Source organism: Globicephala melas, chromosome 16, assembly GCF_963455315.2.
Source record: "Globicephala melas chromosome 16, mGloMel1.2, whole genome shotgun sequence".
In the NCBI taxonomy this organism is placed as follows: Eukaryota; Metazoa; Chordata; class Mammalia; order Artiodactyla; family Delphinidae; genus Globicephala; species Globicephala melas.
This window is the reverse complement of record NC_083329.1, coordinates 37670606-37696389: the sequence shown is the minus strand read 5'-3', so window position 1 is coordinate 37696389 and position 25784 is coordinate 37670606. Positions and strand designations below refer to the sequence as shown.

At 37.1% G+C, this 25784-nt stretch overlaps 1 protein-coding gene and 1 long non-coding RNA gene across 4 annotated transcripts in view; one reads left to right on the top strand and one right to left on the bottom strand.

Moving 5' to 3' along the window:
• ATAD1 (ATPase family AAA domain containing 1) overlaps positions 1-7968 on the bottom strand; it is a 57792-nt gene extending 49824 nt beyond the window's left edge. Inside the window, exons 1-2 of one of the 3 annotated variants that reach the window (XM_060285870.1) lie at positions 7949-7968; positions 4579-4753 (exon numbers count right to left, since the gene is read on the bottom strand). In XM_060285870.1, the coding sequence (XP_060141853.1) occupies positions 4579-4740 (162 nt within the window). In that variant the 5' untranslated portion in view covers positions 4741-4753; positions 7949-7968. Of the gene's footprint in view, positions 1-4578; positions 4754-7125; positions 7232-7733; positions 7814-7948 lie in introns of those variants that run through there. The other 2 variants (XM_030864987.2, XM_060285869.2) reach the window with 2 other exon arrangements.
• Positions 7828-19168, top strand: LOC115857733 (uncharacterized). Its single transcript, XR_009559229.1, has 4 exons — positions 7828-8093; positions 8468-9199; positions 11904-11998; positions 14218-19168. It is a non-coding gene; the product is annotated as an uncharacterized lncRNA (long non-coding RNA).
• The last annotated feature ends 6616 nt before the right edge of the window (positions 19169-25784 follow it).

Sequence of the window (25784 nt, the reverse complement as noted above, 5' to 3'; positions counted from 1 at the left end):
TGCACGCGGGCTTTCTCCAGTTGTGACGAATGGGGGCTACCTTCATTGTGGTGCGCGGGCTTCTCATTGCAGTGGCTTCTCTTGCAGCAGAGCACAGCCTCTAAGCTCACGGGCTTCAGTAATTTTGGCTTGCCGGCTCCAGAGCGCAGGCTCGGTAGTTGAGGCTCATGGGCTTAGTTGCTCCGCAGCATGTGGAATCTTCCCAGCCCAGGGCTCGAACCTGTGTCCCCTGCATTGGCAGGCGGATTCTTAACCACTGCATCACCAGGGAAGCCCACACATTGTTTTAATAACTATAGCTTTATCGTAAGTCTTGATATAAACTAGGCAAATCTTTCCTCCCCCAACACACATGTCTCGTTTTTCAGGAGTGTCTTACCTATTAATAAACTTTTATTCCTCAATATAAATTTTAGAAGAAAAATACAACAAACAAAAAAAGTCTTTGGGTATTTTTTAATTGGCACTGAATTGAACTTAAGCCTTCAATAGTTTTATAATTTTCTCTATAAATGTGTTGTATAACTTGTGTTTGTCAGTTACTGAATATTTTTGATGCTACTATAAATAGTATCTTTTAAAAACTGCATTTTCCAACTGTGGTGGGTATCCAGAAATACAGCTGACTTTTGTGTACTGATTTTGTATCCAGCAGTCCTTAAACTCTTATTAATCCTGATAGTTTATCTGTAGGCTTTCTTTGGCTTTCTATGTAAATTACACTACCTGTGAATAATAACTGTTTATTTTTTCCCAATACTTCTACTTCTTATCTTTTTTCTTGACTTATGCATTAGATAATAATCAGTAAAAATGTTAAATAGAAGTGATGACAACAGGCTTCCTTGACTTGCTCCTAATCATAAAGAAAATGCTTTCAATTTTTTCCCATGAACTATGTTTCCTGTAGTAAATTCATTCTATCATGCTAAAGACAGTGAACCACTTTTATTTATTTATTTATCTTTATCTTTTATTCCTATTTTCTAAGAGCATTTCTAGAAATCAAGAATAAGTGTTTAATTTCAACAAAGGCCTTTGCTGCATTGATATGATCATAGTTTCATCCTCAAATCTGTTAATATAGAATATTAATATATATGCATTTTAAAATTAATATATATGTATTTTTTCCCCCTCAAATGAAGCCAGCCTTTAATTCCTAGGATAAATTCAACTGGCCATAATATATTATCTTTTTTATACACTGCTGAATTCAGCTTGTAAATATTTTGTTTAAGATTTTTACATTCATTTTAAGTTTTGGAATTGTTGTTATGCTACCCTCATAGAAAGGTTTGGTGAGTGTTTCTCATTTTCTACACTCTGGAAGAGTTTATATAAAATTGTTACTATTAATTTGTTTCTTAAATGTTGCTAGAATTTGCCAGTAGAATTCTATGAGCCTGGAGTTTTCTTTATAGAAATATTTTTCCAACATTAATTTATTTCACAGTTATGGAACTATTCATGTATTCTAATTCTTAAGTCAGCTATGGTAATTCACAATTTTCTAAGAGTTTGTGTCATTTAGGTTTTCAAATTTATTGATATACTTATTGTCCTTATTTTTAATGTCTGCAGCATCTGCTATTGCATGTCTTTTATCATTCCTAGTAATACTAATTGGTGGCTTCATTTTTCTCTTGATTGGTTTTACAGAAGTGTCAATTTTATCAGTCTTTTCAAATAACCAACTTTTGGTTTTACTGATTTTCTCTATTATATATTCATTTTCTATATTTCTATTCATTCTCTCATATATTCTATTTTCTACTAATTTATCTTATCTTTATTATTTCCATTCTTTCACTATCTATGGGTTTATTTTTTATTTAAAAAATATTTTTTCCAGGGCTTCCCTGGTGGCGCAGTGGTTGAGAATCTGCCTGCCAATGCAGGGGACATGGGTTCGAGCCCTGGGGTGGGAAGATCCCACATGCCGCTGAGCAACTGAGCCCGTGAGCCACAGCTACTGAGCCTGCGCGTCTGGAGCCTGTGCTCCGTGGCAAGAGAGGCCGCGATAGTAAGAGGCCCACGCACCGCGATGAAGAGTGGCTCCCGCTCCCTGCAACTAGAGAAAGCCCTCGCACAGAAACAAAGACCCAACACAGCATAAATAAATAAATTTATTTTTTAAAAAAATATTTTTTCCAGCCTAAGTTGGATACTTTATGAATTTTCTACCTTTTTTTTAAAATAAAAATACTTTAGACTACCAATTTCTCTCCTTTAGAGACCACACCACTCTCAATACAGTCATCAGCATCTATCATAGTGACAATTACATAAGCTCTCAACAAATATTTGAATGTATAAATCCTAATGGTGGAAGGAGGAAAGTGGAGGAGTAGTTTGGGAAAAAACCCACAAGTGATACACAGCTACACAGGAATAGCACTGGGGCCTACGCCATCTCACTGAGACTAACTGCTCTAATGAGTCCAACTACTTATGAGCATCTGATAAGGAATCTCCAAAGACTGACCTTTTTCCTGAGATTTAGACCTACAATTTCAACAGTTGGATGAACATTTTTCTGGATTCCTACCACCAACACAAACTCAATATGCCCAAATCAAATGTCATTTTCCCATATATTTGCCCCATCTACAGATTCTAAAACTATAAAAGATACTATGAATCTCTGAGGAGTCCAGACAAATCTCAGATTCATCTACAAGATGTCCTTTTTCTTTTCTCTGTCATCACAAAGTCCTTCCAGCATTCATCTATTTCACCCATTCCACTCCTTTTGTCACTCCCTTATTCTAGGTCTTTGCCAGGATTACTGCAGTCTATAACCAACAGATCTTGCTCCTAGTCTCCCTGATTCCAATTCCTGTTATATGCTACAGTAAGGTATCCTTAAAACACTGCTGTGCATATCATCCACCTACTCAAAAGTCTTTCATGGGATATACAATGGAGAAAAGATAGTCTCTTCAGCAAGCGGTGTTGGGAAAGCTGGAAAGCTGCATGTAAATCAATGAAGTTAAAATACTCCCTCACACCATACAAAAAATAAACTCAGAATGGCTTGAAAACTTAAATATAAGACATGACACCATAAAACTCCTAGAAGAGAACATAAGCAAAACATTGACATAAATCGTAGCAATGTTTTCTAAGGTCAGTCTCCCAAGGAAATAGAAAAGCAAAAATAAACAAATGGGACCTAATCAAACTTATAAGCTTTTGCACACCAAAGGAAACCATAAACAAAATAAAAAGACAACCTACAGACCGGGAGAAAATATTTGCAAATGATGCTACCAACGAGGGCTTAATTTCCAAAATATACAAACAGCTCATACAACTCAATAACAAAAAAACAAACAACCCAATCAAAAAATGGACAGAAGACCTAAATAGACATTTCTCCAAAGACATACAGATGGCCAATAAGCACATGAAAAGATACTTAACATCACTAATTATTAGAGAAATGCAAATCAAAATTACAATGAGGTATCATCTCACACCAGTCAGAATGGCCATCATCAAAAAAGTCTACAAATAATATATATATATTTTGATGTGGACCAATTTTAAAGTCTTTATTGAATTTGTTACAACATTGCTTCTGTTTTATGTTTTGATTTTTTGGCTGCGAGGCATGTGGGATCTTAGCTACCCGACCAGGGATTGAACCCGCACCCCTTGTATTGGAAGGCAAAGTCTTAACCACTGGACTGCCGAGGAAGTCCCCCAAAAAGTCAACAAATAATGAATGCTGGAGGGGGTATGGAGAAAAGGGAACCCTCCTACACTGTTGGTGGCAAGTAAATTGGTGCAGCCACTATGGAGAACAGTATGGAGATTCTGTAAAACACTAAAAACAGAGTTACCATAGGATCCAGCAATTCCACTCCTGGGCATATATCTGGAGAAAACTATAATTCAAAGAGATACATGCACCTCAATGTTCACAGCAGCACTATTTACAATAGCCAAGACATGGAAGCAACCTAAACGTCCATGGACAGATGAATGGATAAAGAAAATGTGGTATATATTTACAATGTAATACTACTCAGTCATAAAAAAGAATGCAGTAAAGCCATTTGCAGCAACATGGATGGACCAAGAGATTATGGTACTAAGTAAAATAAGTCAGACAGAGGAAAACAAATATCATATGATATCACTTATGTAGAATCTAAAATATGACACAAATGAACTTATTTACAAAACAGAAACATTTCAAATGTCTCACAAAGCACAATGTATACCATTACTGAAGAAAAAATTTTTTGTTTAGTCTGCTGAAAAATTTTACCTAGATTCCTTCACTTATAAGCTGACAAAAATATTCTAATTAGGCTATTCATAACAAAATGCTGTAATATTTTTATTCTTCATCATTCTTTCTTCTAAGTTGCTTATACAGTCAAAAAGGATTTGAGAAACAAATACTTTTTTTAGGAATAATGAAATTAAATATTACATAAAAACACATTTCCACATGGGTCTTATGGAATTTCTTATTAATTTCTAATTCCACTATATCCTTAGTTTTACGGGAAAATATTTGCTAGCTACAAGAAAAATGATCCTCAAACATTTTAATCATACCTGTTTCTGAGCTTCTACTTTCTGCTTTCTGGTTGGATCAATCGCATCTACCATCCATTTGATTGTAAAGTATGTTACTGCACCAAATATTGTCAAACGGAAAATTAAGCCAACAACTTCATTCCGACTCAAGGGACGAGAAAAGGCTTCAGCATGTACCATCTTGATTGTTAACCTTGAAAAACAAACAGAAATGCCACTAGGTAGTAACTAGATTCATTAAAATCGGGAGACTGATAGGTAGCGTAAACTAAGCAAGAAAAACTTCTAGTCAAATTCAACATCGCCTACCTTAAAAAAGTGTTTTATTTAAAGAGAAATGGATTTTTAAATGTTAAGTAAATAAAACATAAACACATTTTAATCTCCTCTTGGAAACTGAGGTTTATTTATTATAATTTTTAATAAACTTTTCTAAAAGCTCATATAATTTAAGTAGAAAACAATTCTATTTGAAAAATGCAGTAAACATCTTAAAGCATTTACTGTTTTAATCAGCTTTTAATTAATTATGTCAGGGAACCTAGAAAAATAATGACTATAACACTTATCCAACTGAAAAAAGGCAGCCCAACAATGAAATACTTTACTAATGTGATGGTATACCAGGTAATTTTTGAGTGAAATTCAAACTGTGAACAGACTCACTTTTCTCTCATACTTACTTTTAAAGGCTTCCAAGGCCTGATGAAATGTATACATGCTATTTTCTCAACTAACAAGTGACATGAAATTTTTGGAGCCATCTTATTCTTTCCAACAACTTAGCTAAACATGAAACAACGGAATCTTCAAAATGCTTGACCCACAACTATACAGCTCTCACTCAAGATAAAGAGGAAAAAAGGACGCAACATGTCTACTTTTACACATATGCCTAAGCAGTTACATCAACCACAGCTTGGCTTACAGGAGGCATGCACACCTGTATCAAAGACAATGACCACCCAGTAGAATAAGCTTTTTATGGATGATGTGACTATCACATTTTGAGAGATAGAATCTCAGCCTCAAATAATGCCATTATACTCTCGCAGCATAGGAGTGTGCTGAGTGCTATGCTACTTGGGGGAAAAAAAATATATTTTGTATTCATGTGAAAAGGAATAAAACAAAATTTGTACAGATGGCTCAGAAACAGGTGAAAATTAGGTACTTCATAGACTAATATCTATGGTCGTTCCAGCTCTAAAATTATTGTTTCTATTCTCACTAGCATTATTCAGTTAAAGATTCTCTTCAATCATTCCAACAGAATTGCTGCCAGAATTTTGGACGATTTCCAAAAGAAAAGTCAAGGATTCCAACCTTCTGCATTACTGGGAGACATTCACTTCACAATAATACATTATTTAATTTAAACTTAACTAAATAACTGAAAGCCTTCATTTTGGATAAAGAAATTTTGGCCTAGGGATGTTAAATAATTCAATTCATACAATAAAACACTTACTGATCATGTATATAGATAGCCTACTATATACTGGGTATACAATAATAGCTAAGACACAATTACTTTACTCAAGGAATGCATAGTACAGTTATTATCTTATTAAAAATGAAGCCAGAACAACCAACCACTCCACCAACAAAAAAATGAAGCTAGAAAGAAGCCACTTGGTTAAAATCTTTCATGTAACAAATCAAATTGTGCTTTCTTCCATCAGCATGGATTCCTAAAGATGGGTTAACAATACCCTCCTTCTTCTAGGAAATGAAAAATTGTCTTCCCTAGCCTTTATTCCAACACAGTAAATTTGAAAATGCAGTTGTTATATGTGGTATCATTATGCAGGAGTAATACTCACAGATGAGAAGAAACCAACAGGCAAAATAAAGATTTACTAACTTAAACTAGTGATATTCGAATAAAATGTTTTCATTTATTTAAAGTTTGAGTGAGTAGCGATAAAACTGCCACCTACTGGATGTTCACTGAACTACATGAACTACGACTGCTATCAGTACCTCCCAGTCATCAAGAGAACAGTTTTTAGATCTATTAAAAAAATCAAGACGCAAAACCTCTGTTAACTATATACTTTACTATAATTAAATTATTAACCGCAATACAGTACTCTGGACCTATAGCCACTTCTAAAACAGTTATCCTTCTTTTAAAATGACTTCAAAATCCTGAAATGAAACTGAAACTTCTCCTTGTAGGTTGTAACTGTATACGCTTTATTATACGCTCATTTATCATTCATATGACATAGATATGCCTGCAATGTAAGGCCGTTACGGTAAAAATACCATTACAGCAGAATATATAATAAAAGTTGCACATGCATACAACAGTAGGGACTGTATTTCAATTCTGTATAAACATCAGAATCAACAAATATACACATAAACATCGATGGTGCCATGTACAAGAAATATGGCAAAACACTGTAATTCAGAGTTATCTGTTAGGCAAATATGATACCAGATAGTTTCATTTTAAAGAGTTCTCCATTTCAGGGTAGAAAAATTAAAAATCGTACCACCTCGTCAATGAGCAGTTTACTGACAGGTTAAGGACCAAGAGTAGAGTATTCCTACCATAGCATTTCTCTAATTCACCGCAGTGTTTTACAAAGTTTTTCTCAACCCCAGAAGTCCCAGTTTCGCAGACATCAAGGCCCTATGAACACAGCCTATGACAATGAAAGCCTGCCAACCTTCACATAAAGGACAGGTTATTATTAACACCACCATCCTCTGCGAAAGCGTGCCTAGGCTTGAAGAACCTCCTTCACTTTTGCACTAGGTGGTAGCAGTGCCTGTGCGACAATCAGACCCGCTTCATTCTGTCCGCCTTTGCCTAGGACCCCGGTTCTGAGGTCGCCCGGTACGACCTCAAGCCCCCGCAGCGACCGGGCTGCCTACAGAGATTCCCTGGAAACGGTCTAACTCTTGGGGGCAGCGCTAACGGAGACCTAAGGGCCTAGGCCGGGCCGAAAGCCAAGGCGGAGCCCGGGACGCCCTTGGAGGTTAATCCGGTGGATACGAAGGGCTGCGAGAAGCTGAGGGGCGGCAATGAGGTGGGGCATGGGAGGACGGCGGGGTGACCTTTCCCACTCGGCTTCCCGGACCCGAGCCAGTTCCTAAAGGACCTCTGCGGGACCCTTCGCCCGTCCCACGAAGCCCCGCGGAAACCCGCTACTCACCCCCCCAGCAGAACAGCGGCCGCAAGAGGCCCTAGCAGCCTCATACAGGAAGGAAACGCCGCCTGGGAAAGAACGCTTCCGGGGGGAGTCGCGGCCCGCCCCCTCGCAAGGAGCATGCGCCACCGCGGCCGAAGGCCTGGAGGGGCGCGTTTACGGGTTTTCGAAGTGGTGCGGGGGTACTCGGCGGGAGCGAGGTCACGCTCCAGATTCCTAACCTGCTATCTGCTGGGCGGAGCCTCTGAGTTTAGCTGAGTCTCGGAGATGGAATTGGGGCAGGCGCTTGTCACATAAAGTCCGTGCCCTGCTCGCGGGCTCCTGTCGCAACACTGACAAACCCGGGAGCCTTCGTGAGAGTGCAAAGTGTGTTCTGTGTTCCCCGCAGAGAAGTTCTTCCTTCCCTTCTGCTTGATCCTTACCTACGCCCTTCGCCCGCCGCTCCAACCCCGGCTGCAAACCCGCACGCTGCTGTTCTGTCGTTTAGCCAAATCTCTGACGCGCATGGCCAACCCCCCACCCCTCACCATCTGTCTTTCAGTTTTTAGGGTGAGCTCACCCTCCTCTCCCTTGTCTGCTCCGACGAACACCTGGGGCTGGCGCCTGAAAATCTTTCTGCGGAACGATTCTGCAGCCTACCCGGGCAGGCTTGATAGTAGGGACAAAAGAGGGCATCTGGTAACAGGTTTTGCACTTCGGTGACTTCCCTTTTTCTTTTACCCCTTTCTTTCCCTTTGCAGAATGAGAGATGAGGCACCAGAGGTCCCCAGGGCGCAAATCTGAAAGCCAGCGCCTCCTGAGCACAGGCTGCCAGGGGCGAGACGACATTAGACATTGCCCCCCAGATATAAGAAGCATCGCTTCCTTCAGACAGAGGTGGTGAGACTATGAAGTAATGGGACAGTTCCTCTTACTACGCTCCTCGGGAAGGCAGTTTGTGCCTCTCTGCTTTAGGCATCATCCTTTATGGCTAAAATTCTGCAGCCTGATTGTTGAATGTAGTGAATGCTACCCTTGTTACAAGCTTGTGATAACTGTAGTGATGATAATAGCTACAGTTTACTGAATGTCTACTTGGTGTCAGGCAATATGCTTCTTCGGGCTTCACATCCATAACCTGAATTCCTCAAAAAACCCAATCCTCTAAAATAGCCATTATTTTCTCTTTATTTATTACTTATAGATGAGCAAATTTTAAAGCTTAGAGCGATAAACTTTTTTAAGTTCATGCACCTAAGAAGTGGCAAAATTTCATTGGGACCTAGATCTGATTCAAATCCTACACTTTACATTCTCTCTTTGAAATAGTAAACTGATAGCAGTTAAATTTTAAAATCTAGGTGAAAGAGGTAAGACCATGAAATGACAAAATCTTAAGGCTTTAAAGGATAAGGATGGGATGACAGGAATTCACGAATGTTTAAAAACTGTGATTGGGTTTATTGACAAGAATCAGAATGGAATCTAATACGGTAAGTGGTTCTTGTTTTGCATGCATGCCTTTTTGTCTATTTTTGTGTGTCTACAACCATAACATAAATTCTAAAAAAACTGATATGAAGCTAGGTTTGGGAGTGCTAGTCTGAGTTTTCATCTCAGAATGATTATGAGACCAGGATAATATTTAGAAGTAAACACAAGCCATGTGTTCAGCAGTCTTAGAAGAGACTCTCCACTGGGTCCCAGTGATTATCCTCAATCTTGAGTCATTGCTTGGGATGCTCGTGGGACTATGCCTTGACAGAGCTAAAAGGTAGAGGTTATTGAAAGAAAGAACTTTAGGTTTTGTGGCTCGTGAGGATAATCATACCCTGGTAAGGAAAATGAGCTGAGAAACTCAAGATGGTAATGGATTTCCATCATCCACTGAGTGAAACTGGGTCAACTAAGAGCCTCACCTGCTTTTCTCTAAGGGCCAGGATAACCAACCTACCCAGTTTGTCTGACATTAAGGGGATTTCTAGGACATAGGACTTCAAATGCTAATACAGGGAATGTCTCAGGCAAGCCATGAGTAGTTAGTCACCCTACTAGGGACATCCTAAATGAACTCTAGAATCAGGTGGAGCTCTCAGTATGGTTGCATCTAGACTCAATTAATCTGCTTAATATCTGCGGTATGATTGCACAGGAAAGGAAATTGTGGATAAAGTAATCAAGACTGACCATAAAGAGTCTACATGCCCCCAAATAAATATTGCTGCTCATTCCTTTTCCAGTGGTTTGGCTATAAACTGAGTACCTACATCTATACTTTTTGGACCTAATTTTCATTTAGCAAATCCGTAGGAAGCCTCCTATGTCTGGGCCCTAAGACATCAAATGACTGCCTTCCCATATACCATGCACATTCATTTCCAGCAATCACTAAATCAGCTAGATTCTTCCAGAATAGAGCTGAGTGAACATATGCTTTTCATCCCAGGATAGCTTTATATAATCCCTGGCAGCACAAAACACCATATTTGGCCCACAGTAGGGGCTCAATAAATAATTCATTATGTGTAATATTAATCAGGAAATTATTACAACAGATTTTTTGGTAGACCTTCTGAGCCTTCCCTCCGTGATGTCAGAATCAAGATAATAGTTATATTTACTGTAGAAAGTTTTTGTTTGTTTTTAAACTAATGCCTCTTAAGGCAGTTAATGGCAGTTCTCTCCTCAGCGAAGTGAATTTTCCTTTGTTTTTGTTAGTTGGGTGGAGGTGTGATAAGTTTGCTCTGTAGCCAAGGTCAATTATTGCACTGGACCCTTGAAGGGGAAAGGATGCCTTAGATTAGGAGCTGTAGAATTTCACTGTGAGTCTATTCACTTGGACAAGTTGGCAAAATGCAGGTTCCCAGGTCCCGGCATTAAAGGCTCCCATTTAACTGCTCTAGGTTTTGGCCCAGGTATTTGCATTTTGAATAAGCATCTGAGATGATTTGGATATAGGTAGTTTGGGACCACACTTTGACAAACTCTGCCCTAGTCAGTGATAATTTTAGATGTATTTTTGCAAAAATCTTTTCTGCCCCAGCCCCAAAAGCCTATCTGGTTAGCTGAACCATTAAGCCAGCTGGGATACATCAAGAAATCAAGGCAAGGAAGCCTCATGACAAGATTCAGAATAAAATGTCTTTGGAAGGAAAAACAAATCTGAAATCTTTGGATAAATAAACATGGTAAACCTGACCCTTTTCATTGCGCATGAGAATGATTCACTTGACAGTGATTTAGAAAGAGCAGAACTTCAACAAATAGATAGAATTATATAGCAGTAATTTCGCCAGTATAAGAGTCACTTGGTAACCTTGGTTCTTTTAAAAATATTTCATTGGAAAAAATAATCGTATTATTTTGATAAGTTAAATAATAGAATGGGTGGGGAAAGAAAAGCAAGAACATGAAGCTGTATCTAAAGCCATGAAAGCACTGAGAAAGGCTAAGATCAGGTGCTTGAAGCTCCAGCAGAAAGAGTAAGATGGAATCAAGGCAAAAATAATGGAAAATTAAAATTTCAACAGATTGGAAGGAGTGGAAAGATGAATTGATAGCTTCATTCTATAAAAAGCACAAAAGCTAAAAAGACTCAACAGAAAAGTTCAAAGAACATATTGTTGTAAATCTACTTTTCATGCTTTTATGTTTTTAAACTTTGTACATAATTTAAAATGAGTATATATAGAAATTAGTGTATATGTAATTTTCTCATATTATCAGGGTAGCACTAATCCACAAACAGTCTTACATTGCTTCATAATCCTTTTTCTCAAGCACTACTGCCAGTTGTACATTTTTTACAGTTTATGCTACCAAGAAACATTTTCTAGAACTTAGATATTTCTTTTACATCTGCAATATTTTGTTGTTTAGCTTTAATACAGTACTGAAAATAGACTGTTCAGGTGATACTATCTGTGGAAAGTCAGGATGGATCAAACCAGGGAATTGCTTGGGAAGATGTCTAACCTTACTGTAACCTTACATTAGCAAGAGCTTTAAGGCATAAATGAAAGAGTAAGCTCCCTAGGGTTTGTTTGGGCCCTTCCTAAATGCCCTTCCATATGATTTTTTTTTTTTTTAATGGGAGAGGAGTTGGGAGAGATTGGGTAAGAATAACAAAGATATGAATTCATCAGTCAAAATAGAAGAAACAGTAGTTGAAACATTAATTCTCAATTCCTGTAACAGCAGATTGATAGATGAAGCATAAAACAAGACCAGATGCTGTGGTTTCCAGGATGCACTTGGCTTCCCATCCTTTATGACCTGGAGCATTTTTTGCTGTAAGTAGGTCATTTGCTTGCTCTCATTTACCTGATTCTAGGAAAATGCCCTTGAAAGTATTTGGAAAATAATACTTTTTGTTAAGCTTGTGCTTAACATTTTAAAAGTTAAGATTGCATGAAACTTCCCCCACCCCCTTTTCTCTATTAGCCAGAATAACTTGTAACCTTGTAGCATAAGTGAAACTAAAATGGACAAGAAGAATTCAAGATGTTTTATTTTCTAAGGACTAAAATTTGTGTCCATAGCACTGGCATAGTACTCATCTCACAGAATTATAATTGGGATTTAAGTTTCTGTATTCTCCTATCGGATGTGCAGTTCTTGAAAAAAGAGGATGCCTAGGACATAGGAGGGGCTTAACAAATGTTTTAATTAACTGATTCCCCCCCACCAATCTGACATATTGAATGAAGCTTTTCAGGCACCATTCTAATAGATTTACGGTGACCAGGGAGGGAAAAAGAGGAGAGAAAGGCAAATGGTCCAAAGATAAGGACATGTGCAATTAAACCATTTTACTGACCATAATTATATTATTGTCCTGTCATGACAGGTCTGTTCCTGATGTGTCCACCAGAGACCAGTCCCATTAGGTATCCATAAGGTTTAAGAACATGGACATTGCAACCCAACAGACTTGGGCTTAGATGTAAGATCTGTTATTTACTAGCTTTGTGACTTTGGGCAAGTTATTAAGCTCTATAAGCCTCAAGTTCCTCACCTTTAATACAGGGACAAAAGCAGTACTCACACCATGGAGTTGCACTGAGAATTAAATGAGACAGTGCATGGCAAGTGCTGAGCTCTATGCCTGGCACTTAGCAAGTGCTCAATAAACATGCCATTGTAATACCTCAGATGTTATTTTCATTATACTATGAAGTGATATTCTGTCATTTCCAGAAGCCCTGTATGGACAAAGATTCCTTCATATCTCCTTAGTGTTTGCATGAGGACTTCATCTCTCAAGTTGTCAACTGTGGCATCTTGTCTGGGAATGTTTATCTTCTCTGACTTGTGAAGAGGCTATGCCTCTGTCTCTTTGAACTCTTAGTTCTCTCATTCTCAGTTTTAATACACTCCTCTGAGTGAGTCTTACTGATTAGTAGTCTATAAACCATTAATGATAGTTATATAAAACCAGTAAGGTTCCATCCTTGTGACCCCCCCCCAGACAAATAAGTTTAAAATATTGGTCAATCCATGAAAATGACTATCTGGATATTTCTCAGTTCACTGAAGACCATCATTAATATTGGCTGTCGTTCCCATTCTGTCTAATGACAGCCATTTATTGAGCTTACAGTTCTTGCTCTCATGGAGTTCTGAAGACTCAAATATCTTGTGAAAATGCAAGTCTTCATAGAACTATTGATTTTTTTTAAGGTAGAGGTTTAACCTACCTTTCATCTCCATTCATTATTTGTTTTGGGAAAACTTCCTTACGTAGATTGCCGAGTGACTTTTGCACAGAAGAAAGAAATTAGTTCAACGGATGAAAGTGAGATGCTGAACCAGATTTGAGATTTTAGAGGTCAATCCTTTGCATGTCTTATTTCTTTGCAAAATACAACCTTTTTGTAACACTTGAGGACTATCATAACATCAGAGCTGCTATTCTTCATACAATATTTAATTCCTTTGAACATAACATGTTTTTTAAAAAATATTTACTATGTGCAACTCGTGGAAATGCTCCTAAAATTGAGGGAGTTCTACTGAGCAAAAGAAATGGAATATCCTGTATAGAGACTGAGTGCATGGCTTCCAAAGGCAAAGGCAAGGGCAAAACTTGCTAATTTTAGATGTTTAGGGATGAAATGTCTACTAGACCTTGTTTCATCTTAGAGAGACCCAACAGTAGCGTACTAGCAAGCTACTGTTAAATTTGCCCTCCCCACCTGTTTATTGCCAGTGTTTCTGGAAACAGAAAAACAAAACAAAGGGGTAAGGAAAAAAAAAAGCAAAGTCTGCATGTAACTTGAGTTAGAGAAGTGCAGGAAACAAATCAAGTATACTAAGTTAGCAGTGCTCAAAGTCCCATTCAACTTCAGAATAGTATACCTGGTAGAGTTCCACAAACCTTTCTCCTTTCTAGCCTGCTGCTTATTAAGTTTAAATGCCAGAACCATTCTGAGAGCTCTGAATGCCCATATGAGGCCTAGAGCCAGAGACATGCCTCACACCCATTTCTTTATATTTTCTGAATTCCCAGGTAAACGAGAGATCAGAAAAAGGGACAGTCAAGGAAAGGAGACAAAGAGGTCGACTCCCCAACAGTGTTTTCTTCCCCTTTGGTGTTTTGCAAAAAGCTGAAGAGATGCTATAATGATTCTTTAACCAACTGAAAGCAGCGTTAGAATTCTGTCTAGATATTCTTGAACCTCTGACTGGGCAGTGTTCCACCTTCCACACTCCAGTCCATCCATCATTCAATACTACTTATGCTAGATAAACTGGCTTGCCATAGTTTATTATCATGTTGTCCTCACAGACTAGTATTCAAGGAGCCTCCCCTGACCACTTCTTGGAACTCTTGGAAATAAACAGAGAAACAGTTTAAATGAATGGTAAAAACCCATGAAGGGCTTCCCTGGTGGCGCAGTGGTTGAGAGTCTGCCTGCCGATGCAGAGGACACGGGTTCGTGCCCCGGTCTGGGAGGATCCCACGTGCCGCGGAGCAGCTGGGCCCGTGAGCCATGGCCGCTGAGCCTGCGCGTCTGGAGCCTGTGCTCCGCAACGGGAGAGGCCACAGCAGTGAGAGGCCCACATACCGCAAAAAACAAAACAAAAAACAAACAAACATGAAATACAGTGATTGTTTTTTTTTTGGGGGGGAGTAAATAATTATATGTCTTCAGTTGAGAGAATCATAAGGATTTCTAGCACATGAATACACATTCACAGCCCCCAAACAGAAGACAACTAAAAAATCTCTGCAGAGGGACAGCATTTCCCCCTCATTCCATAGGAGGGTGGGGATCTGTGACACTCCATTTTAATGATCATCCCCAAATTCTGTTTCTGTGCCCAACACAGTAAAGCATTTCCAAGTACAGAGTGTCAGACAGGTGAACAACAAACAGCCTCTGTCAAAATAGAGAGAGAGATTAAGTAATTTACCCAGGGCAAGTAGCTAGTAAGTAGCTGCTAGTAAGTAGCAGAGTTAGAATTTGAACCAGCACGTTTAGTTCGAGAGCCTGTGTTCATACTCATGCCCTGTTCCCAAATTTGTTAAAACTTAGAAAAATTGTTACATGGATTGTTAGGGCTCCTTAAAAGCAAGAAAAACATGACAAATTAACACTGCTGGATTTACAACCTACTTTATAAAAGCATTATTAGAGGATATCTTTTGAGTGCTATGGATTTGATTTATGAGAATGTAAAATGTTGACTAGAAGCAATATCTAGCTCCATTCTAAGCAGGACTAGGCTTCTGATGGTTCATTTTATATTTCAACTATATAATTGAGAAGGAATTGATGAATGCCTCTGAATTTTTTTCTTCTCATATGTACTTTTTCTGATAAAAATTGTTTTCAAATGTTAAGACAGCAGTACGTCATATTACAGTTTTATTTTTAAATTAACATATAGTAAAGTTGATTGTGTGTGCGTACCTGCATGTGTGTACATGTGTGTATACACATGTGTACATGTACACATGTGTACATGTGCATGTGTGTACAGTTCTATGAATTTAATACGATAGATTCATATAACCACAGTCAAGATATATAACAGTTCCATTATCCTAAGAAACTCCCTTGTATTACCCCTTTGTACGTACCTCCTCAACCCTTGGCAACCATGGATCTAATCTCCATCACTGTAGTTTTATCTTTATGAGAATGTCATATATAAATTAAATCCTACAGTATATAACTTTCTGAGACTGGCTTCTCTTACTTAACATGCCTTTGAGATTCATCTGAGATTTGCATATGCCAGTAGTTCATTCATTTTCATTGCTGAGTAGTATTCCATTGTAGAGATGTACCACAGTTTGTCCATTCATTTGTTGAAGGACGTTTCAGTTGTTTCCAGTTTTTGGTAATTGTGAATAGAGCTGCTCTAAACATTTGTGTGTAGGTTTTTGTGTGAACAGAAGTTTTCATTTCCTTAAAGTAAATACCCAGGAGTAGGATTGCTAGGTCATATGATAAGAGTATTTTCAACTTTTTGAGAGACTGCCAAATGGTTTTCCCCAATGGCTATACCATTTTGCATTTCCATGAGAATGTATGAGCATTCGATTTGTTTTGTATCCTCACCAGAACTTGTTATTATCAGTATTTTTTATTTTAGGTATTGTAATAGGTATCTCATTATTTTAATTGACATTTCCCTAATGATCAACAATATTAATATCTTTTTTAACAGCTTATTTGCCATCTATTTATCCACTTCAGTGAAATGTTTGTTCGAGTCTTTTGCTCATTTTTAAATTGGGTTGTTTGTTTTCTTACTGTTAAGTTTTGAGAATTCTTCAAATATATATTTGAAGTTCGAGAGCCTCAAGAGATCCATAGCACTCAAAAGATATCCTCTAATAATGCTTTTATAAAGTAGGTTGTAAATCCAGCAGTGTTAATTTGTCATGTTTTTCTTGCTTTTAAGGAGCCCTAACAATCCATGTGACAATTTTTCTAAATTTTAACAAATTTGGGAACAGGGCATGAGTATCAACACAGGCTCTTCAAATATATATATTCTAGATATAAGGCCTTTGTCAGTATGTGATTTGCAAATATTTTCTTCTGGTGTGTAACTTATCTTTTTATTCTTTTACAGTGTCTTTTATAAAGTTTTAAATGTTAAGTCCAGCTTATCATTTTTTCTTTTATGGATCATGTTTTTGGTATCATGTGTAAGAACTCTTTGCTTAACCCCAGGTTATGAAGATTTTCTCTACAGGTTTCTTCGAAAAGTTTTATATTTTACATTTAGATCTATGATACATTTTGAGTTAATTTTTGTACAAAATGTGAGATTAAGGTTGAGGTTCAGTTTTAAGTATATGAATGTCCAATTGGTCCAATATCATTTATTGAAAAGACAATCTTTTGGGCCTTTGTCAAAAATCAGTTGGCTATATCTGCATGGATATGAGCATGGATCTGTTTCTGGGCTGTCTATTCCACTGATCTAAGTGACTATCCCTTCACCAGTATCACACTTAGTTAATCTAGCTTTATAGTACAACTTAAAAATCTGGTAATATGATTTCTCCAACTTTATTCTTTTTCTTCAAACTTATTTAGGTTTTTATATTGCCTTTGAATTTCTATATGAATTTTAGAATCAGCTTGCCTATATCTTGAAAAATTCTGCTGGGATAGTTCATGAAATTGAGTTAAATCTGTACACAAATTGGGGAGTTGAGTCTTCCTGTCCCAAAACATGCTATGTCTTTCCATTTATTTAGGTCTTTGATTTCTTTCATTTATGTTTTCTAGTTTTCAGCATATAGATACTGTTCTGTCAATGTTTTGTTAAATTTATTCTTAGATATTTCAATATTTTTGGAGCTATTGTAAATGGTATTGTTTTTAAAATATCTGTTTCAATTGTTCACTGCTGGTATACAGGTATATAATTACTATTGTGTTTTTAACTTATATCCTGTGACTGTACTTAACTTAGTTCTAGGAGTTTTTTGGGTTTTGTTGATTTTTGGTCACTTCTTTTGGTTTCAATCATGTCATCTGCAAATAAGAACATTTTAATTTCTTCCTTTTCAATCTGTATGCCTTTATCTCTTATTCTTGCCTTATTATACTGGTTAAGAATTCTAGTATAATGTCAAATAACAGCAGTGAGAAAGAACATCCTTGCCTTGTTCCTGATCTTAGGGGGAAAGCATTCAGTATTTTACCACTAAGTGTGACATTAGATGTTGGCTTTTTGTACATAAGATGAAGAAGTTCCCTTCTATCTCAGTAAGCTGAGAATTTTAAAAATCTTGAATGGATGTTGAATTTTTTCCAATGCTATTTCTGTATCAGTTGATATGATTATGTACATAGTTTTTCTTCTTTAGTCTACTAATATAGTGGATTACACTGACTGAGTTTTCAAATATTGAAGCAGCCTTGCCTTTTCAGGATAAGTGCTACTTGTTTGTAGTATATAATTTAAAAAACTACTTCTGGACTCAGTGTGCTCAGTGTGTTTGACTTTCATATTAATGTTTATGAGAGATATTAATCTATAGTTTTTTCCCCTGTACTGTCTTTTATACAGTATTTGGTATCAGAGTAATGCTGGTTTTATAAAAATGAGTTGGGAAGTGTTTCCTCCTCTTCTATTTTCTGGAAGAGCTTGTGTAGTATCATTTCATCTTTAAATGTTTAATAGAATTCTACCTTTAGGCCAGGAAAATTTTTTTGAAAGCCTTTTAACTATGAATTCAATTTCTCTGTAGTTACAGGATTCTTCACGTTATCTATTTTCTCTTTGATGAGTTTTCGTAGTTTGTTGTCAAGGAATTAGTCTATTTCACCTTGGTTGTCATATTTATGCATGTATTCCCTTATCCTTGTAATGTCTCTAGGGTCTGTGGTGATATCTTTTTTCATTCCTGATATTGATAGTTTGTGTCTTTTGTTTATGAATTTCATTGAGTTTTATGGATTTCATTGATCTCAAAGAATCAGTTTTTTATTTTATGGATTTTTCTCTATTTTGTTTTCAATTTCATTCATTTCTGCTCTTAGCTTTATTTCCTTCCTTCTGCTTTATTTGCTTTTTTAAAAAAGATCAGTGATTTGAGACCTTTTTTCTTTTTTTATATAAGCAATTAATGCTGTAAATTTCCCTCTTTGGTTTAGCTGACTCCCACAATTTTTGCTATGTTGTACTTTCATTTCTATTTAATTAAAAATATTTTTACATTTCCCTTTTGACTTCCTCTTTGACCCACAGATTATTTAGAAGTGTGTTGTTTACAAATGTTTGGAGATTTTCTTTATTTTCCATTACTGAAATCTAATATAACCCTATTATGATTAGAGAGCATACTGTGTATGATTTCAATTCTTTCACATTTTTTTAGGCTGGTATTATGATCCAGATATTGTCTGTCTTGGTGAATGTTCCATGTTCATTTAAAATAATATGTATTTTGCCTAGTGTTGAGTGGACTAATCAATAAATATCTGTTGGGCTCACTTGGGTTGGTGGTATTTTTCATTTCTTCTATATCCTTGCTGATTTTCTGTTTACAAGTTCTATCTATTGCTGAGAGAGGAGTGTTGAAGTTTCCAAATACAATTGTGGATTTGTCTGTTTCTCCTTTCAGTTCTATCAGTTTTTCATTCATGTGTTTTTTTTTAAAATAATTTTTCTTGGAGTATAGTTGATTTACAATGTTGTGTTAGCTTCTGCTGTACAGCATAGTGAATCTGTTATACATATACATATATCCACTCTATTTTTAGATTCTTTTCCCATATAGGCCATTACAGAGTATTGAATAGAGTTCCCTGTGCTATATAATTCATGCATTTTGTGATGTCCTTATTAAGCTCTGGTAATTTTCTCTGCTCTGAAATCTACTTTGTCTGATATTAATATAGCTTCTCCCACTTGGTTTTGATTATTCACATGTCATATATTCTTTCACCCCTTTATTTTTAACATACCTATATCAATATATTTTAATTGTTTTTTGTAGACAATACATAGCTGGGTCATGTTCTTTGTATCCATTCTACCAATCTGTATGTTTAACTGGTATATTTAGACCATTTCCATTTAATGTAATTATTGATATATTTGGATATAGATCAGCCATTTTATTTGTTTTCTCTTGGTTTCCTTTTTTTTCTTTCATTTCTCTGTTTTCCCTTTCCAGCCTTATTTTGAGGTAGTTGAACATTTTTTAGTACAGTTGACCCTTAAACAACATGAAGGTTAGGGGTGCTGCCCCTTCATGCAGTTGAAAATCTTCATGTAACTTATAGCCGACCCTCTGTATACACAGTTCCTCCATATCTGCAGTTCCGCATCTGCAGATTATGTAATATTATAGTATTTACTGTTGTAAAAAATCTGCGTATAAGTGAACCCATGCAGTTCAAACTCCTGTTGTTCAAGGGTCAACTGTATTCAATTTTATCTATTGTGTTTTTGACTATATGTCTTTTTTTTTTTTTTTTTTCTGTACGCGGGCCTCTCACTGCTATGGCCTCTCCCGTTGCGGAGCACAGGCTCTGGACGCGCAGGCTCAGCGGCCATGGCTCATGGGCCCAGCCGCTCCGCGGCATGCGGGATCCTCCTGGACGGGGACACGAACCCGCGTCCCCTGCATGAGCAGGTGGACTCTCAACCACTGTGCCACCAGGGACACCCGACTATATGTCTTTGTAAAAGAAATGTTAATGATTGTTCTTGGGATTAAAATATAAATATTTAATTATCCACAGTTTGCTTAGAATCAATATATTTTACCACTTCAAGTGGATGTAGAAATCTTTGAATCGTTTATATCCCTTTACACTCTCTTCCTTATGTTGTAGTTGTGTATTGCATTTGCAAACATTGAAAATATACACTGGAAATCAAGAATAGTCTATTATATTTACCTACAGATTTACCATTTCTATTCCTGATGTTCCAAGTTTCCTTCTGCTATACTTTCCCTTCTGTCTAAAGATATTCCTTTAGTAATTCTTTAGAGCAAGTCTGCTGGCAATGAATTCTCTTTGTTTTCCTTCTCTGAGAATGTGTTTATTTGAACTTCATTCATGAAGGAATTTTTGCTGGATTTAGAATTCTGGGTTGAGGAGGTTGTTGTTTTTATTCCCCTAGCACCTCAAGTTGTTCCACTTAATTCTACCCTCCATGGTTTCTGATAAGAAATTTGCAATCATTTGAATTGTTGTTCCCCTGTAAGTAATTCGTCATTTTTTTGTAGCTACTTTCAAGATTTTTTTTTTTTTGCCTTCAATTTTCAGCAGTTTGATTTTGATGTACTTGGGCATGGATTTCTTTGGGTTTATCCTGTCTAGGGTTCACTGAGCTTTCTTGAACCGGTAAGTTTATGTTTTTCGCCAAATTTGGGAACTTTTCAGTCATTTTTTTCAAATATTTTTTACTGCATTGTATTTTTTCTCCTCTTCTTCTGGACCTCCAATGACAAATATTAGATCTTTTGGTTTCATCCCACTAGTCTCTGAGGTGCTGTTCATTTTTTTCCCACCCCCTATTTTTTTCTCATTGTTCAGATTGAATAATTTCTGTTATCTTCAAATTCACTGACTGTTTCCCCTGTCATCTCCATTCTATGATTGAGTCTATCCAATGAGTTCTTTATTTTAGTTATTGTATTTTTCAGTCCTACAATTTCAGTTTAGTTCTTCATATCTTCTATTTCTTTGCATTCCTTTCTCTTGCTTCCTGGTATGCTTTTATAATAACTGCTTTAAAGCTTTTGTTAGCTAATTTCAGCATCTATGTCATCTCAGTGTTGGCCCCTGAATTGTCTTTTCCCATGTGAGTTTAGATTTTCCTTGTTATTTTGTATGCTGAATAATTTTTAATTATATCCCAGACATTTAAAATGTTATAAGACTCTGCATGTGCCACACTGTTCATTGCAGAATTATTTACAATAGCCAGGGCATAGAAGCAACTTAAGTGTCCATCAACAGATGAATGGATAAAGAAGATGTGGCACATATATACAATGGAATATTACTCAGCCATAAAAAGAAATGAAATTGAGTTATTTGTAGTGAGGCGGATGGACCTAGAGTCTGTCATACAGAGTGAAGTAAGTCAGAAAGAGAAAAACAAATACCGTATGCTAACACATATGTATGGTATGGAGTCTAAAAAAAATGAAGAAGGTTCTGAAGAACGTAGGGGCAGGACAGGAATAAAGATGCAGATATAGAGAATGGACTTGAGGACACAGGGAGGGGGAAGGGTAAGCTGGAACGAAGTGACAGAGTGGCATGGACATATATACACTGCCAAATGTAAAATAGATAGCTAGTAGGAAGCAGCCGCATAGCAAAGGGAGATCAGCTCTGTGCTTTGTGACCACCTAGAGGGGTGGGATAGGGAGGGAGGGAGGGAGACACAAGAGGGAGGGTATATGGGGATATATGTATACGTATAGCTGATTCACTTTGTTATACAGCAGAAACTAACACACCATTGTAAAGCAATTATACTCCAATAAAGATGTTAAAAAATAAATAAATAAAATAAATATGGGCAACATAAAAGCAAACTTTTTGGCCAAATAAGCTTTAAACAAAAATTCAACTTCTAGAAATTCTATTAAAAAAATAATATAAGACTCTGGCTTTTGTTTAAATCCTATGGAGAATATTGATATTTTTTGTTTTAGCAGGCAATGGAGCTGGTTGTATTCAGGCCACAAATTTCAACCAAACTCCTGTAGGTTCTAGTTTCAACGTCAATTTTGTTTTCAGAATATTTGCGGTACTGTTCAGATCTATCTACTATGTGTGCCGCGCTCAGTGATCAGTCTGGGACATGTGCAGTGGTATATCCTTCAAAGTCTTTGGTATGCTGTTTAGGATCAGATCCACCCTTGTGCAGCTTGAAGGTGAGCCTAGGTGTTTATAATCAACTTTGTTACTTTCCTGAGCTCCTCCGTCTCCATGATCTCTGGTACTTTCTGGTTTCCTAGACTTCCTCTTTTAGCCTTACAGCCAGAAAGCTAGTGCTTCAGTGATCCTGCGCTGCTGCATACTACTCGCTGGGACTGTGCCATGTCCAGGGCCAGTCAGTAGATGGACAGAAAAAAAAAGCAACCGGCATTCTGCCCATTCTCCTGAGACCACAGCTTCTCCTTAGAGGAAGGTTCTCCTCTCTCAGAGATTTTGGTGCCCATTGTAGTCATTGCCACTGCTGGGCTGGCAGGATTTCCTGGGGCCTGGGGCACTAGAGAACAGAGACAAGAACAAAAAATGGCAGATTTCTCCTAGTCTTTCTGAGCATTAGGAAATGCTTTTCCTGATCTTTAAGCCAGAACTGGAGGGCTTCTCCCAAAACTAGACTAGTAGCTCTAGAGAGCCAACTAAGTTTTTATTGTTTAGTTATAACACATCTCAAATATGTATTTTGATAATTTTGATATGCCTATGTTTTGGATTAGTATACTGCTTGATTATTTGGTCCCTGGTCTCCTTGACTAAATTTGCCTAATGTTTCACTATAAATAATCTCAAGGCTAAGTGACCTAGGTCCTGTTTGGGCCAATTTTTATGTCTTTGAGAAGCTTACTTCAAAGACATATGGTTAGAAGCCAAAAGTTCATTTCTTTCACTTACAGTGTGGGAAAGAATGAGAAATGAGAGTAGTGCTGAATAAATATATGTAATTGAGTAGAAGGAAGGTAAAGGAGTTTGCTTATCTTTTGCAGATAATAGTTTTAAATAAATTCATATAAGAAAATAAACAAAACACTAATAATTCTTACCCATCATAAAAGAAGGACAAGGCCTCATAATTGGAGTGGAACTAGGCTAGAACTAGGTTACTGTCTCAAGTGGGCTGAAGACTCTAGAACAGATCAGTGAGCTTTGGTACCTAAGGCAATTTCATGTTATGCTCTATTGCTCTCCACCAGATGGACTTCTTTCTTTTCTTTTTGTCCCCCACTGATCTTTTCCATCTTATCTGTTCCCTTGTCTTTCTCCTTTCTTAACAATTTTTTTTTCCATCTGTGAACTTGGTTAATCAGTAGAGCAGGGTTTAAAGAAGAAGCTGATCCTTGAAGGGAGCACCTTTCCATTATCCACCTTCATCCCTCCATCTTTTCCTTGTACTCTTGTTCCATTCCCATTCCTCTTCTGCCCTTCCATGTTGTCCTCCCCAGGGCTGTGCTTTAGCTCTGCCACTGTTGGCCAGAAGACATAGCTTAACTCTGCTTGGGTCACTTGAAAATAAAAAGGTTATTACTTATTCTAGAATAAGAATACTGTAGTTTTCCCTTCTCACACTGGAGTTTTAATAAAGTACTACATTGTTCCAGAGTTGGTAAGGATAATTTGTGAAATCAAACTCAGTTGTGATTTGGCCACTTCCATCTTAGAGACATTCAGAGAGAAATGTTAGAAAATGATAATTTCATCAGAACTTGTTTGAAAGAGAAAAGTTAGCCTCCTGCATAAAAGTAGGAGTCCACATTCCCGGAAATTTTGGTTATTTATGCTGCAGCTGAGGAAAAGTTACATTACTATGTTTGCTTTATGATCAAAAAGGCCTCATAGACCTTTTTTTCCCCTTCAGGGCACAGATTATTAACTAAGTCTGACATTTGCTCTGTTGATGTTCCCTCTAGGAAACAAAAAATGGAAATGGAGATTAAAGTCTTTGCAGATAATATCCTACACCAAAGTATAGAAAGAAAGGTTTATATAACATGACATGGTAACAAAATATATGGATATTATTATCTGAGGATTATGTTATATTCAGTTGATAAGATATATTTGTATGTTTAAGTATATATTTGAAACAGTATGCAGTCTTTTAGTCATTGAGTTTATAAATACTTACTGTCTATCTGATATGTAAAAAAACTGTGCTAGGCATTGTGAGAAGTACAGAGGTTTACACCTTTGTACAAAGAATTATTTTTTAACCTCCAAGAAACTTAATGGGAAGTGGGACTAGCTACACTGAAGCAAAGACTGAGATGTAGTTAGGAGTTGGCAGGGTTTAAACTAGAGAGTCTAGAGGTACTGTACCTTCTGACAACTGTGAATGAGGCCGGTTCTTGGGAAGCCCGTTGCTAGTTTGCTCTTTGTATAGTTCAGCTGGAACTATCATCCTTCTAGTTTGTAGGAGACATTATTCAGGAAGCTATCTAGTCTATGGAGGAGGTGACATCTCCTGAACCTGGCCCTCACAGGGAATTTTGAATGGGTGGAAAAGGAGATTGTATGCATTCTTGCCTATGTCATAATATTGGACATGTGACTTAAAAAATCTGGCAGGTCACTGTGATTGGACTATTTCATTACCATACTTTGACTCAGAGGCAAGTGTGGCTTATTTAAACTCTTAACTGAAACATTGGTATGACGTAAGATTATAACAATAAAAGACATAAAATGACTGTTTATTGGGGACATCTTGAAGGACCAGGGGAATCCTTGTTTTCTTATCATCTCCCATCTTGCACTTGTTGATAGCTATTAGTCATTCATTCGGCATTTACTGAAAGTTTACCATATCTCAAATAATATGCAAGGTGTCAGAGGTGGCAATAAGAAGAATACAACTGAGTAAGATATAGTATCTGCACTCAATAAAACCAGCTAACAACGAGCACTTATATAGTGTTTACTATGTGCCAGACTTGTTCTAGGTAATATAATATATATATATCCTCACCCAATCCTCGTAACAACCCTGTGAGGTAGGTACTATTATTATCCCCATTTTACAGACAAGGGATACAAGAGATTATGTAACTCGCCAAAGATCTCACAACTGTTAAGTGGCAGAGCAATATTTGAAAGCAGACAGTCTGGCTCCAGAAATGATGCTTCTAGCCTCTATGCTAAATAGCCTCTCAAGGAATTTATGATTTCAGTATACATAGTAAAGTACCTCACCTTTCAGGGTAAGGCAGTGGGGAATGGTGTATAAAGAAGCAAAAAGTGACTCAGATTAAGTGTTTCCTGTAAACTAACACCAAGGGTGTCTGACTCAAGAAATGCTTCAGTTTGTGCTCCAGAGAGAATGGAGTAACAAGAAAGTATTAAATGCAGCAAAATGTTGGATATA